The following is a 16,398-nucleotide window of genomic DNA, read 5'->3' as shown; positions in this document are numbered from 1 at the left end:
CATTGACAGCCAGGCATAGAGATGAGAGTTGGTAAAGGAAATGTCTGAAAATGTTCCTTGCACATAATTCCAAAGAAGTGTGCTGATACATTTTCTGATATGTAGGCTTTATGAAATACTAAGATAATTATATTTTTATTTAAAAAGGATTTGTAATACTTTTAAGATGATGACTGCAACTCATTATCAATGTGGGATTATTGGGAAATACTGAAATGTAAACAAATTAAAAGTCTCTCATAACCCTCAATCTTCATAAATGTTAACCTGTGGTAGCATTTATGCATATCTCTCTCTTTCTCTCTCTCTCTCTCTCTCTCTCTCACACACACACACACACACACACACACACACACACATTTGCTGAAAAATTTAGATCACCGTGTGGATATTGTGCTACTTTTTCCTTACCCTTTAATGTGGAGCTTTATGATTGTTTATATTTTTCTTATTGGAATGAACATTTTGCTAAATTCCTCTTTAGACTCTCCTTTCCCCTAAACATGAATGAAAGCTACCAAATATAATCATTCTATGCACTACTGACAATTCCCTAAAATTTTTCGACATATACCCTCTCTACTTGATATCACTTACTATCTCAATAGCTCCAACAGCTTGCTTTCTTGTTTTAGGCAGTTGTTCTTGTAGTGTTCTAGAAAACAAATGTTCAAAATGAAAAAGTTATGGTGTAAACATAATTTGCAAAATTTTCAATTAGCATTTTGCTGAATGTCAAATATTGTCCTTGTTGATAAACACTTACAAACACTGACATTTCCAAAACAAATGTAACAATAGACAGTAGTAGAAAGATTTTTTTGAAAACGTACTGGGAAAGGAAATTGTCACTAGCTGTCTCTAACTTCCTTAAGGTAGCAAAGATGCATATGGAGTAAAAATTTTTTAAACTGTGACAAAAAAATACGAAACAGACTTCATCTACTTGATCACTTTTAAGGGTACAACCAGGGCACCGAATATGTTCACATTGTTGTGTTATCATCATTTTCATCCACAACACTGTTTGCCTCTTGCAAAACGCAAACCCTATACCCAGAAAACAACTCCCTATTGTCCCCTTCCCCAGCCCCTGGCAAGCATCATTCTACTTTTTTGTCCCCATGAACATGACTACTGTAGGTACCTCATATAAATGGAACCACACGATAGTTTTCCTTTTGTGACTGGCTTTATGTCCTCAAGGATCATCCTTGAATTATTCACTTAGCATATTGTTGTCAAGTTTCATCCACATTGTAGCATATTTGAATTTTTCTGTTTTCAAGGCTGAATCTATTCCATTGTATGAACAATTCCACATTTTGTTTATCCATTCATCAATTGGTGGATACTAGGATTGCTTCCATATTTTGGCCACTGCTAATAATGTTGCTGGGAATATGGGCATACAAATATTTTTTAACTCCTTGCTTTCACTTCTTTTGTGTATGTAACTGGAAGCAGAATTGTGAAACCTTCTGGTAATTCTATTTTTAATTTTTGAGGAACCACCATACTTTGCCACAGCATCTGCTCCATCTAACGTTCCTACCAACAGGGCATAAGAATTCCTGTTTTTCCACATCCTCACCAACACCTGTTCTTTTCTTAATTTTTGGATGGAAGTCATCTTAATGGGTATGCAATGGTAGGTTAAAAGTTTTAACCTTTTGTAACAAATGCTGAAGAGCAGCTCTGAACTTTAAATGAATTCTATTAAGTACACATTAAAGTGTATTGTATTCTGAAAAATTTCCCCCATTTGAAAATTTCATTTCTTAGATCACATTTCAAGGAGGTCTAAATGCTTTCCATTGACTTCATGGAGACCTTACAAACACACACACACAATTTTAAAAGTTTAAAAGAAGACTTATTGAGAAGAGTTAAAGCTTTCTAAAAAAACATCTCAGGAGAACAACCTTCCAATTCTCTCCAGCTTTATAACATATGGTTCTGTCAGCTTTGATAAATGGCAATTCACTTAATTTTATTCTACCTCAGGTTAATAATTTACTTATAATGCAAGGTCAATTTCTCTGGGATGAAGCACAGGTGAAGTTTTAAAACTAAAGTTCACAACCCTTTTCCCCACCCCAAAGTATGGATTTAAAGTTTAAAACATGCAAGCTTTCTTTTGATAAAGTTTGCTTTAGGAAAAACATTTTCTGTGTCATGCTGCCCTTCTCGGATAGGTTTGAGAAGCGGGCATAAGCCATCTTTTAAGCCTCTGTCCTACCAGTCCGAATAGAGGAGAGAGACCTGGCAGGCATTGGTTTGGACCTCTTCTGGTTTTACACCACTTGGGCCCCGCATCCTTGACACCAAGGGCGGAATCTGAGGGGCCCAGTGGACACTGTTTCCACCCTGGTTCCTGGACAAGCAGCCCTGCCCCAGGCCTACCATGCTCTATGCTGGTTTGCAAACTGGAGGGGATTTATTGGTGCAGTATTTCCATTTTATTGGTAAAAACCAAAATGGCCCAAAGCAGTCATAATTCTGTTTCCTAGCTCCAGCCAACTTACCTCCAACTAATCAGGATCTTGCCCATATTTTGAGGACAGACCCAACACCCATATCCCACAATCCCTTCAATTCCTGTAGCTGTTTTCTTTCACATTGTTTGTCCTCTTTGGTCTTCCAACATTCAAATGAAAGCAGGCACATCTTTCTCAATTCCTCATGGTAACTAGCAAAATCACCCACCTTCCCGTCTATTTTTCTGTGTGAAGGCAAATGTCATTGTGTTCCCACTGATCTAGTAGCTGTTTTTTTTTTTTTTTCTCTGATCTATCACTGTATCTGAACAAACATAATGATAGTAGACTAGACGATTTTAAAGACAAGAAAACTGACTCACAGAGTCAAATTGACAACAACCCAAATTGACATAGTAGTGATTAAATTCAGGTCTGAATCCAGAGCTTGAACTTTCTTTTTTTTTGTTATTGGGGATTGTTATTGTTGCTTAACCATCCAGCAACATCTCCAGACAGGGTCTTACTAAGTTGCTTAGGGCCTCACTAAGGTGCTGAGGCTGGTTTCCAACTTGCAATCCTTCTGCCTCAACCTAGACTACTGAGATTACAGGAGTGTGCCCACATGCCAAGCCCAGCCAGAGCTTGAAGTTTTAAGTACAAAGTGATAATTCTGCTTGTGAAATATATGCTGGAGATATATTTTGAGTCCACAGATAATGCTCAAGTATATAAATTCTAAAATAAATTTGTCTCCTCATCTTCCCTTCATACCATCATTCTAGGGCATAGAAGTTAGAGAATTTTCTTTGAATTTATGAGAAAATGGTGCTTAGAAAGTATGGTAAAAAGACATGGAAAAATTTACTTTGGGAAAATAATAACAATAAAAATTAAAGCAGTATAGGGTGTGGAAAGCAGTTCTTCTTATCTTCAAATGTTCCCAATACTTGCTTTAGTTTTTTGATATCGTCACAAGTGCAGCTATTATGGAAAATAGTTTGGAGATTCCTTAAAACACTAGAAATGGAATTACCATATGATCCAGCAATCCGTCTAGTAGGTATATATCTAAAGGAATTGAAATCAGTGGGTTGATGAGTTGTTTGCATTTTCATGTTTATTGCAGCATTATTCATAATAGCCAAGATAGGGGACCCCCTGAGTTCCCATTAATAGATGAATCAATAAAAAATATGTGATCTATATATACTATGGAATACTATCCAGCCTTTTAAAATAAACTATTCTTAACTGAAAAAAAAAAAAAAAAAAAAAAACCACACACACTGAAAGACAAATATATGATCTCGCTTCTTTGTGAAATTTGAGAAGTCAAACTCACAGGAGTACAGAGTAGGAAAAGGATAGTTAACTGAGGCTAAGGAGGTGGGTGATAAATGGGGAAGGAGAGATGCTTATCAAAAGGAGCAAAGTTTCAGTTAGATAGGAGGCGTAAGTCCCAATGTTCTTTTGCACAGCATATTGACTATAAGTAATAATTTTGTATACTTCGAAATTGCTAAAATATTGGATTTAAAATTTTCTCACCATAAAGAAATTACAAGAATTCAGAGTAATGGATAAGTCAATTAACCTGATTTGCTCATTCCACAATGTACACTTATATCAAGCATCACATTGTACCTCATAAATATCCACAATTATTAGTCAATTCAAAATAAAATAATAATAAAAAAATCCCTATAAAACAACAATTCTGAAGAGGAATTTTCTTCATTCACAAGAGTTTTCTGAAGACAAGATGGTGGATTTGCAGGAAGTGTCTTTTCTCACAGCTCGGTGACTTGGACTCAAACAGCAAGGAAACTACTTCTCTGAGAGGTGAGAGAAAAAACAACAAACAAACAAAAACCAACAACCAAAAAACCCCACCACTCCACTCAATATTGGACAGAGGAGCCTTGAAGACTGGGAACTTTGGGGCACATCAGATAAGGCTAAGGGACAGAATTGTAGCTGAGCTCCAGGTGGGAGCTGGGAAGATACACAGGTCTGAAAAGATCAAAAAGTGCTGGGAAAATAAAAAACTATTACCCTATGTAAATGTATGATTACACAAATGGTATGCCTCTACTTCATGTACAAACAGAGAAACAAGATGTACCCCATTTGTTTACAATAAAAATGAACTACAAAAAACAAACAAACAAACAAACAAAAACAGTGCCGGGAAGAGCCTGTTGTGGGGACTCTCACGATCCGAGGCCTACCTGGGCCGGTCTTCAAGCTATTTGGCCCAATAACCGGGAGCATGAACGTCGTGGTCTGCCGACCGCGCGCAGGAGCCAAAGCTGCCTGAGACTGGGGAGGAACTCAGACCAGAGCTCGGATCCGTGAGTTCAGGGATGAAACCAGTACATGGAGGCAGCAGACACCAACCACGAGCTTTAAAGGGAATCTAGCAAATCAGGAGGATCTCTGCCACACAGAATTTCTGGCACGGGGAGACCATTTTGCCTGGGGGTAAAACAGATCAGAGAGACCGGAAAGCCCGCTGCGCCCCTCCCCTGCTCCATGCACCGAGGGCAGGGAGAAGCTGAGCCCGGCGAGTGACTGAGCTCAGTGCTTGGAAACAGTCCTTGAGAAGCCAAAACGGAGTATCCAGGAACAACTGAAGAGGTGAAGGACTGACACCCCCTTTCCAAGAGTGGTGGTGCCAGAAGGAGAGAAGTGGGGTACAGTCCTAGAAGTGGGTTGATTCATTGATGCCTGAAAACTCCCCACATAATCAAACACCTGGGGCAATATCAGACCAAATCCCTGCCCCTGGGAGCCTCACTTGTGGAGATTCATCTCACAAAACACAAAGGTAACCCTCCCCGGCAGTGACGTCCAAAGCATCTTCCACAGCTCCGCACACCATCCCACTGACAAGGGAAGCGCAGAGACGGAAGGGCAGTTTGGCACAGATGGCATGCCTATATTCTCATTGACTATTCTGTCTGTGATTGTTTTTGTTTCTGTTTTTCGAATATGTACTGATTGATACAGGATGGACATTTACACACATACATATTGGTTTCTACTTTATCAGTTTTAGCATTGCTTGAAGGTAACCATTTTTTAAAAAAAAATTATTTATTCATTTATTACAGACTGCATGTTGATTCCTTGTACATAAATGGGGTACATTGTTTCGTTTCTCTGGTTGTACACGATGTAGATTCATACCATTCATGTTATCATACATGTACATAGGGTAATGATGACTGTCTCATTCCATCATCTTTCATACCCCCTCCTCCCTCTCATTTCCTGCTATATAATCTTTAAAGTTCCTCCATTCTTCTCTCACTCCCCACCCCCATTATATATCATCATCCATTTATCAGGGAAAACATTCACTCTTTGGTTTTGTGGGCTTCGCCTATTTCACTTAGCATGGTATTCTCCAATTCCATCCATTGATTTGCAAATGCCACAATATTATTCTTCTTTATGGCTAAATAATATTCCATTGTGTATATATATACCACAGTTTCTTTATCCATTCATCTGTTGAAGGGCATCTAGGTTGGTTCCACAATCTAGTTATTGTGACTTGAGCTGCTATGAACATTGATGTGACTGTGTTACTGTAGTATGCTAATTTTAAGATCTTTGGGTATAAACTGAGGAGTGGGATAACTGGGTCAAAAGCTGGGGCCATTCATTTGTGCTCTGTTTTTTGAGGTTTAGTGTTTTCAATTAGTATATTTTGCATTGATTTTCTATTGTCTCTTTCACAACTGTTTCCCTTTGTTTCTGTTTCTCTTTTTTCTTTCTAACAGGGAAACTCTATTACTTTCTCTCTCACTCTTCCTTTAACTCTTTACTTCTATTTTTTGTTCTCCCCCCTTATAAACACGTTCTACTACACCTCTTCATTTGTCCTTTTTTTTTTTTTTTTTGTACCAGGGTTTCAACTCAGGGGCACTCACCCACTGAGCCATATCCCCAGTCCTATTTTGTATTTTATTTAGAGATAACATCTCAATGAGTTGCTTAGTGCCCTGATGTTGCTGAGGCTGGCTTCAAACTCACAATACTCCTGTCTCAGCCTCCTGAGCTGCTGGATTTGTCCTGTTCACTTCTTGAATCTGCAAATCCTTTTCTACTACCCTATCTCTTCTTCCTTTCCTTTGAAGAACTCTATCTTTAACTGGATACTTATACATATTCATATATCTTTTTTTTCTCATTTCTACCATTTTATTTGAAGGCAGTTATTTTTCATGGATCAATATTTTGAAGGCTAAGGCATTTGATTAGTATATATTGATTTTGTTCTTATAATCTTTTATTTCCTTTTGTGTTTTTTATTTTATTTATTTTTAATATTTCTTTCAATTTTTATTTTATAAATTTATTTTTCTCACTTATTGGTTTCCTTCAAATCTTTCTCTCTTTTCCTCCACTAACAGCCAATCTCTATTTTTCTCTCATTCACTCTTCCTTTAATTTTTTACTCCTATTTTTCCTCCTCCTCCTCATAATCATCACACCCCATATAACTTCTGTTCAATCCCTGGTTACCACTTGAAATTGTAAAACCTTTTGAAAACTTACTGTTTTTACTGTAGACAATAACTGGTCATATAATTTCTGATTATTGTGACAACCAACGTTGTAGATTTCCTAGCAAGAAATTTGGTTTAATGCTGGAAATTGTTTGCATCCGTTGTTGTTATTATCTGTCTCCCCCTGTAAATTGTGAGGTATTAGAAACCTTTAGGGACACAATAAGTCAGCAAGGTAGAAACTCTGCTGCCTGAAAAACAACTGCTAAATGGGTAAATAAACAAACAACATGAAAAAGCAAGGGAACAAACCACCCCAAAGAAACCAAAATATGTTAAAAACATATCCATTGACACCACAGTGGAAGAAATGTCAGAGGAGGAGTTTAGAATGTTCATACTTAAATTGATTTGCAAGGTAAAGAATGATGTAAGGGAAAAAATACAGGAAGCAAAGGATCACTTTAATAAAGAGATTAATAAACACACAGAAATCCTTGAGATGAAGGAATCAATAAACCAAATAAAAATTTATTAGATTATGTAGAAGGAAATGAGAGGGAGGTGGGGTATAGAAAATGGTGGAATGAGACAGACATCATTACCATATGTACATGTACAATTACATGAATGGTATGAATCTACATTGTGTACAATGACAGAAATGATATAATGTACCCCATTTGTGTACAATGAACCAAAATGCAGTCTGTAAAAAATAAAAAATAAATAAATAATTTAGAAAAATGTATTACTAGAAGACTAGATCACTGGGAAGACAGAATTTCAGTCAATGAAGACAAAATATATAATCTTGAAAATGAAATTAACCATGGAGAAAAGATGGTAAGAGACCATGAACAAAAACTTCTAAGAAATATAGGATAACATGAAAAGATGAAACTTAAGACTTATTGGGATAGTTGAAGGCTCAGAGATACAAACCAAAAGAATGCATAATCTTTTCAATGAAATAATATCTGAAAAATTTCCAAAACTTAAGAATAAAATGGAAAATTAAATACAGAAAGCATACAGGATCCAAATTTACAAAATTACAACAGACCCATACCAAGGCATGTTATTATGAAAATGTCTAACATACAAAATAAGATTAGAATCTAAAAGGTGCCAGAGAAAAACAAGAAGTCACATTTAGAGGGAAATCAATAATAACACTGAATGTAAATGGCCTAAACTCATCAATGAAAAGACATAGACTGGCAGATTGGATTAAAAAACAAGACCCAACAATATGCTGTCTCCAGGAGACTCACCTCATAGGCAAAGACATCCCCAGACTGAAGGTGAAAGGATGGGAAAAAACATATCACTCACATGGATCATGTAAACAAGCAGCAGATTCTATCCTCATATCAGATAAAGTGGACTTTAAGGCAAAGTTAATCAGAAGGGACAAAGAAGTACATTTCATACTGCTTAAGAGAATTATTGATCAATAGGATATAACAATCTTATTTATGCTCCAAACAATGAAGCATGTACATACATGAAACAAACCCTTCACAATCTCAAGAATCAAATAGATCACAACATAGTGATACTCAGTAACTTCAACATGCCTCTCTCACCAATTGATAGATGTTCAAAGCAAAAACTAAATAAAGAAGCTATAGAACTGAAAAATATAATAATTTAGATTTAACATATATATATAGAATATTTAATCCATCAATGACTGAATAAACTTTCTTCTCAGCAACACATGAACCATTTCCTAAAATAGACCATATTTTAGGCCACAAAGCAACTCTTAGCAAATACAAAAAATAGATAAAATACCTTGCATTTTATCAGACCATAAAGGAATGAAGTTAGAAATCAATGATAAAATAAAAATAAAAAATAGAAGCTACTCTAACACCTGAAGAGTAAATAATACATCATTGAATGACCACTGATGAGCTGAAGAAATAGGAATGAAATGAAAAAATACTTAGAGGTAAGTAAGAAGAGCAGCACAACATAACAAAACCTCTGGGACACTATGAAGGTCGTTCTAAGAGAAAAGTTCATTGCATTGAGCTCATTCATTAAAAAAATAGAAAGCCACCAAATAAATAACCTAACTCTACATCTCAAAGCCCTGGAAAAAGAAGAAAAAATCAGCACCAAAAGCAGTAGAAGACAGGAAATAATTAAAATTAGAGCTAGGGTGCTTGCCTTGCAAGCACAAGGCCCTGGGTTCAATCCCCAGCACCGCAAAAAAAAAAAAAAAAAAAAAAAAAAAAAGAAAAATTAGAGCTAAAATTAATTAAATTGAAACGACAACAGCAATGAAACAATTCGAAAAATCAACAAAACAAAAAGTTGGTTCTTTGAAAAAAATCAATAAAATTGATAATCCCTTAGACAAGCTAATAAGGAAAGAGAGAAAATTCAAATTATGAAAAAGAAATATCACAACATACACTAGTAAAATTCAGATGATAATCAGAAAATCTTACTCCAATAAAATAGAAAAACACAGACATCAACAAATTACTAGAACTATATATGATCTACCAAAATTGAGTTAAGAGGACATAGAAAATTTAAACATATCATTTCAAGCAATGAAATTAAAGAAACCCTCAAAAGTCTACCAAACAAAGCCCAGGACCAAACGGATTCTGAGCTGAGTTCTACAACACCCTCAAAGAAGAAGGTACACCAATACCCCTCAAATTATTCCATGAAATAGAAAAGGAGAGAACACTTCCAAACTCACTGTATGGAACTAGTATCACCCTGATACCAAAACCTGACAAAGACGTCTACATCAAGAAAAGAAAACTTCAGGCAAATATGCCTGATGAATATAGATGCAAAAATTCTTAATAAAATTTTGGCAAATCCCATACAAAAACATATTAAAAAGATAGTGCATCTTGATCAAGTGGGGTTCATCACAGGGATGCAAGCTTGGTTCAGCATATGGAAATCAATAAATGTAATTCATCACATCGATATACTTTAAGACCAGAGTCATATGATTATCTCAATAGATGCAGAAAAGCATAATACAGCATTCATTCATGTTCAAAATACTATAAAAAAGAGGGATACTAGGAATGCACCTCAGCATTGTAAAAGCTATAAACACTAACCCCAAGGCCAACATCATTCTAAATGGAAAAAAAATGGAAAGAATTCCCTCTAAAAAGTGGAATAAGACAGGGATGATATCTTTCATCACTTCTATTCAACATAATCCTTGAAACACTAGTCAGAGCAATTAGAAAAAAGAAAGAAATTAAAGGGACACAAATAGGAAAAGAACTCAAACTATCCTTTGCCAGTGACAAGATTCTATATTTAGAAGACCCATAAAACTCCACCAGAAAGTTTCTAGAACTCATAAACAAATTCAGTAAAGTAGCAGGGTATAAAATCAACACCCATAAATCAATCACATTCCTATATACTAATGATGAATCAGCTGAAAGAGAAATCAGGATAATTATTCCATTCACAATAGCCTCAAAAAAGAAAAAAAAAGTGGGGAGCGAATCTAACAAAAGAGGTCAAAGACCTGTACAAGGAAAAATACAGAACACCAAAGAAAGAAATTAAAGAAGAACTCAGAAAATGGAAAGATCTCCTTGGATAGGCAGAATTAATATTGTCAAAATGGCCATACTACCACAAGCACTTTATAGATTAAATGCAATTCCTCTTAAAATTCCAATGATATTCTTCATATAAGTAGAAAAAGCAGTCATGAAATTCATTTGGAAAAATAAGAGACCCAGAATAGCCAAAGCAATTCTTAGTGAGAGAAGTGAAGCAGGAGGCATCACAATGCCAGACCTTAAATTATAGTACAGAGCTATAGTAAAAAAAATAGTCTAATATTGACAGAAAAACAGATATGAAGACCAGTGGAACAGAAGATGCAGATATACCCACATAAACAGTTATCTCATCCTAGATAAAGGCACCACAAACATACATTGGAGAAAAGATAGCCTCTTCAACAAATGGTACTGTGAAAACTGAAAATCCATATGTCATAGAATGAATTTGAACCCCTCTTACCCTGCTTGAAACTCAACTGAAAGTGGACCAAGGACCTAGGCATTAGACCAGAGACCCTGTGCCTACTAGAAGAAAAAGTAGACCCAAATCTTCGTCATGTCAGTTTAAGAAACAAATTCCTCACTCCTAAAGTGAAAGAAGTAAAATCAATAATCAATAAACAGGATGGTATCAAACTAAAAGCTTCTCAGCAAATAAAATGATCAAGGATGTGAAAAGAGAGCCTACAGAATGGGAGAAAATCTTTGCCCCCTGCTCCTCAGATAGAGCATTGATCTCCAGGATATTTAAAGCATTCAAAAAACTAACCACCAAAAAAACTCACCAAATAATCCAATCAATAAATGGGCAAAGGAACTGAACAAGTACTTCACAGAAGAAATCCAAATGGTCAACAAATATATGAAAAAATGTTCAACATCATTAGCAATTAGAGAAATACAAATTAAAACTACACTAAAATTCCATCTCACTCTAATCAGAATGGCAGTTAAAAAGAATACAAATAATAATAAATATTAGGATGTGGGGAAAAAGGCACACTCATACATTGTTGCTAGAACTACAAATTGGTGCAATACTATGAAAAGCAGTATGGCGATTCCTTAGAAAACTTGGAGTAGAATCACCATTTGACTCAGCTATCCCACTCCTTGGTTTATATCCAAAGGACTTAAAATCAGCATACTACAGAGCTGCAGCCACATCAGTGTTCATAGCAGCTCAATTCACAATAGACAAGTTATGGAACCAACCTAGATGCCCTTCAACAGATGAATGGATAAAGAAAATGTGGTACATACACACAATGGAATTTTACTCAGCCTTAAAGAAAAATGAAATTGTGGCATTTGCTGGTAAGTGAATGGAACTGGAGAATTTCATGCTAAGTGAAATAAGCCAATCCCAATAAAAGTTAAGGCTGAATGTTCTCTCTCATGTATGGAATCTAACCTACAACAAGGGAGAGTGGGGAGTGGAAGAATAGAAGTTCATTGGATTAGACAAAGGGAAATGAAGGGAAGGGAGGGGGAATGAGTATAAAAAAGACTAGAATTAATCAGACATACCTTTCCTATCTTTGTACATGTATACATGATCAGGGTAACTCCACATCATGTACAACCACAAGAATAGTATCCTAATTAGAACAAGTTATATTCCATGTATGTACAACATGCCATAATGCACTATACTGTCTTGTATATCTAAAAAGAACAAATAGTAATTTTAAAACGTTTTCTGATAGAGTTGTTCTGACCCCTTAGAAAATGGTATTCAGGGAGAGATTTTTCAGGGGCTATTTTCTACATTAATGAATCATGTGGCATAGAGGCATACTCTTTACATTTATAGATTGTATATCCAAATGTAACACTATTGTTTTTGAGAAATTTAATTTAAAATAAAATATATTTTAAACTATTTCCACTTTATGTCTCTAAATAAATTATGGGTGCACAAAATTGTATAATGTACATATACACACACTGACATCCTTTCAATGAAAAATTAATGCACCCCTGGATCCATTTTGAGTTGATTTTTGTGCAGGGTGAGAGATAGGGGTTTAGTTTCATTCTGTTGCATATGGATTTCCAGTTTTCCCAGCACCATTTGTTGAAGAGGCTATCTTTATCCATTGCATATTTTTGGCACCTTTGTCTAGTATGAGAAAATTGTATTTATTTGGGTTTGTGTCCGTGTCTTCTATTCTGTACCATTGATCCACCTGTCTATTTTGGTGCCAATACCATGCCGTTTTTGTTACTATTGCTTTGTAGTATAGTTGAAGGTCTAATATTGCAATACCCCCTGTTTCACTCTTCCTGCTAAGGATTGCTTTAGCTATTCTGGGTTTCTTATTCTTCCAGATGAATTTCATAATTTCTTGCTCTATTTCTGTAAGGTATGTCATTGAGATTTTAATTGGAATTGCATTGAATTTGTATAGCACTTTTGGTAGTATGGCCATTTTGACAATATTAATTCTGCCTATCCAAGAACATGAAAGATTTTTCCATCTTCTAAGGTTTTCTTTAATTTCTTTCTTTAGTGTTCTGTAGTTCTCATTATAGAGATCTTTCACCTCTTTTGTTAGATGATTCCCAAGTATTTTATTTTTTTCAAAGCTATTGTGAATGGGGTAGTTTTCCTAATTTCTCTTTCTGGAGATTAATCACTTATGTATAAAAATACATTGTATTTACAAGCATTGATCTTATGTCCTGCTACTTTACTGAATTCACTTATGAGTTCTAAAAGTTTTCTGGTGGAATTTCATGGTTCCTCTAAATATATAATCATGTCATCAGCAGATAGGGATAGTTTGAGTTCTTCTTTTCCTATTTGTATCCCTTTAATTTCCTTGGACTGTCTAATTGCTCTGGCTAGAGTTTCAAGGACAATGCTGAATAGAAGTGGTGAAAGAGGGCATCCCTGCCTTGTTCCAGTTTTTAGGGGAAATGCTTTCAATTTTTCACCATTTAGAATGATATTGGCCATGGGCTTAGCATAGATGGACTTTACAATGTTAAGGAATGTTCCCACTATCCCTATTATTTTCTAATGTTTTGAGCAGGAAGGGATGCTGTATTTTATCAAATGCTTTTTCTGCATCTATTGAAATAATCATGTGATTCTTGACTTTAAGTCTATTGATATGGTGAATTACATTTATTGATTTCCGAATGTTGAACCAACCTGCATCCCTGGGATAAAACCCACTTGATCATGGTGCTCTATCTTTTAAATATGTTTTTGTATGCAATTTGCAAAGATTTTGTTGAGAATTTTTGCATCAATGTTCATTAAGGATATTGGTCTGAAATTTTCTTGCCTTGATGTGAAATCAGACCAGAGAACCTGCATCTTATAGAAGAAAAAGTAGATTCAAATCTTCAACATGTTAACTTAGGATCAGACTTCCTTAACAGGACTCCCATAGCCCAAGAAATAAAAACAAGAATCAATAACTGGGATAGATTCACACTAAATAGCATTCTCTCAGCAAAGGAAACTATCGGCAATGCGAAGAGAGAGCCTACAGAGTGGGAGAAAATCTTTGCCATGCATACTTCAGATAGAGCACTAATTTCCAGAATATATAAAGAACTCAAAAAACTCTACACCAAGAATACAAATAACCCAATTAACAAATGGGCTAAGGAAATGAACGGACACTTTACCGAAGATCTACAAGCAATCAACAGATATATGAAAAAATGTTCAACATCTTTAGTAATAAGAGAAATTCAAATCAAAACTACCCTAAGATTCCATCTCACCCCAATTAGAATGACAATTTTTAAGAATACTAGCAACAACAGGTGTTGGTGAGGATGTGGGGAAAAAGGTACACTCATATGTTGCTGGTGGGGCTGCAAATTAGTGCAGCCACTCTGGAAAGCAGTGTGGAGATTCCTTAGAAAACTTGGAATGGACCCACCATTTGACCCAGCTATCCCACTCCTTGGTCTATACCCAAAGGACTTAAAATTAGCATACTACAGAGATACAGCCACATCAATGTTCATAGCTGCTCAATTCACAATAGCCAGATTGTGGAACCAACCTACATGCCCCTCAATTGATGAATGGATAAAGAAACTGTGGTATATATATTTATATATATACAATGGAATATTACTCAGCTATAAAGAATAATAAAATTATGGCATTTGCGGGCAAATGGATGAAATTGGAGAATATCATGTTAAGTGAGATAAGTCAATCTCAAAAAACTAAAGGATGAATGATCTCACTGATAAGCGGATGATGACACACAATGGGGAGTGGGAGGGGGGCAATAATGGAGGAAGGAGGGACTGTATAGAGGGATATGAGGAGTGGAGGGGTGGGGGTAAGAAAAAAATAACAGAATGAATCAAAAACTATTACCCTAGGTAAATGTATGATTACAAAAATGGTATGCCTCTACTTCATGTAGAAACAGAGAAACAATATGTATCCCATTTGTTTACAACAAAAATGAATAAAAAAAGAAAAAAAATTAATGTACCCCATGGAAGGGTGATAGAAACTGAAATGAAAATTTTCAGTTCTTTCCTCGGTATTTACTTAAGAAATCTACTATTTCTGTTGGTATTACCTTTCCTAAGATCACTAATAAACCACTTTTAATACTTATTATATAGAAGTATAGCAATATGAAAATAGCATTACCTTATTTGAAAAAAATCAAACACTTTTGTGACAGATGTGAAAAGGATAAGGTGTACTCTGAGTTGCATACTAGTACTTTTTATAAAACTTGGGGAAAGCTTACCCATTTCTCTGGAAATTTTCTTGCATCTCTTCAGTTCTTTGATAATTTGCCATCTTATCTACAATTTAGTTGTTCTGAAATAAAATATTGTCAAATATAGCATGTCCATGTGAATTTTTTCTCTTGGTTCATATACAGCATTGTTTATATTATAACCCTACCAGTTTCTGGAAAAGCAAGCTGCTCAGAATTAAGCCCTGCCAATACTTTTACTCCAAAACAAGTTTCTGGTTAGGTAGTTTCTTCTAGTTAGGAATTTCTCTTAAGGAATTGAAATTTTTTCATTGAATTTTTAACTTCTTCGTTCTTGGTTTAGATTAAAAGTTAGGGGAAAATTTTGGATGGGAATAAAAGAAGGAAAATGAAAGTGAAAAGTGTGCTGTTTGCCAAAAAGTTGTATTTTACCCTTACTCTGCCACTGATTTGATTGTAATTGACAAAAACCTTGAAGCTACCTCTTGTTTAGTTTTCTTGATGAAAGAATAAACTGATGTGCTAGTTTTTGTTATCTAGCAGTTGGAGGAAGTAGAGTTTTCTTGGTCAAGTATAAGCAAGTTAGAGATTCTTACCATACATGGACAAATAGAAAACATTAATTTGAAAACCCATTTATCATTAAAACTATATTATGCATAACACATTCATCCTTTGGATCATACTTCAGGATCTTTGTTTATTTTAGAATCATCAGACATTATTATTTCATTAGAGATATATACAAACGTTTGTGACTCAATTTAATTTGTTAGGTCATATTTACCCTATGCTGAGATGATTCTGAAGATACGGATTTAAACTGAGGAGTGGACTTACTAATTAAATAGCACATAAGCATATGGAAACCTAGTAAGTTTTCAAAAGTAAACATCTCAATGAAGGACTGGGTTTCAGTGGGTCAGAAATGCTTTCAGCAACCAGAATGAAGGCATGATTCAAATAGTCCTGCATCAGCTAATTCTTGCTTTTGGGGAAGGAAGTAGTTATTATTGCTATACTGATTATATACATCTCCAGTAATTTGACATATGTGTAAGAAAAGTGAAAAAATAGAGGTCTATTTTCTATA

The 16,398-nt window shown here is 35.2% G+C and overlaps 1 protein-coding gene across 1 annotated transcript in view; it reads right to left on the bottom strand.

The window, feature by feature from the left end:
* ABCB5 (ATP binding cassette subfamily B member 5) overlaps nucleotides 1-15,470 on the bottom strand; it is a 123,180-nt gene extending 107,710 nt beyond the window's left edge. Inside the window, exons 1-2 of the mRNA XM_079151121.1 lie at nucleotides 15,333-15,470; nucleotides 598-655 (exon numbers count right to left, since the gene is read on the bottom strand). Coding sequence (XP_079007247.1) covers nucleotides 598-655; nucleotides 15,333-15,385 — 111 coding nt within the window. The 5' untranslated portion in view covers nucleotides 15,386-15,470. The remainder of the gene's footprint in view (nucleotides 1-597; nucleotides 656-15,332) is intronic.
* Between the last annotated feature and the right edge of the window lie 928 nt (nucleotides 15,471-16,398).

Source organism: Sciurus vulgaris, assembly GCF_902686455.1.
Source record: "Sciurus vulgaris genome assembly, chromosome: 8".
NCBI lineage: Eukaryota > Metazoa > Chordata > Mammalia > Rodentia > Sciuridae > Sciurus > Sciurus vulgaris.
The sequence above is the reverse complement of the archived record's forward strand: the minus strand, read 5'-3'. Positions and strand labels throughout refer to the sequence as shown.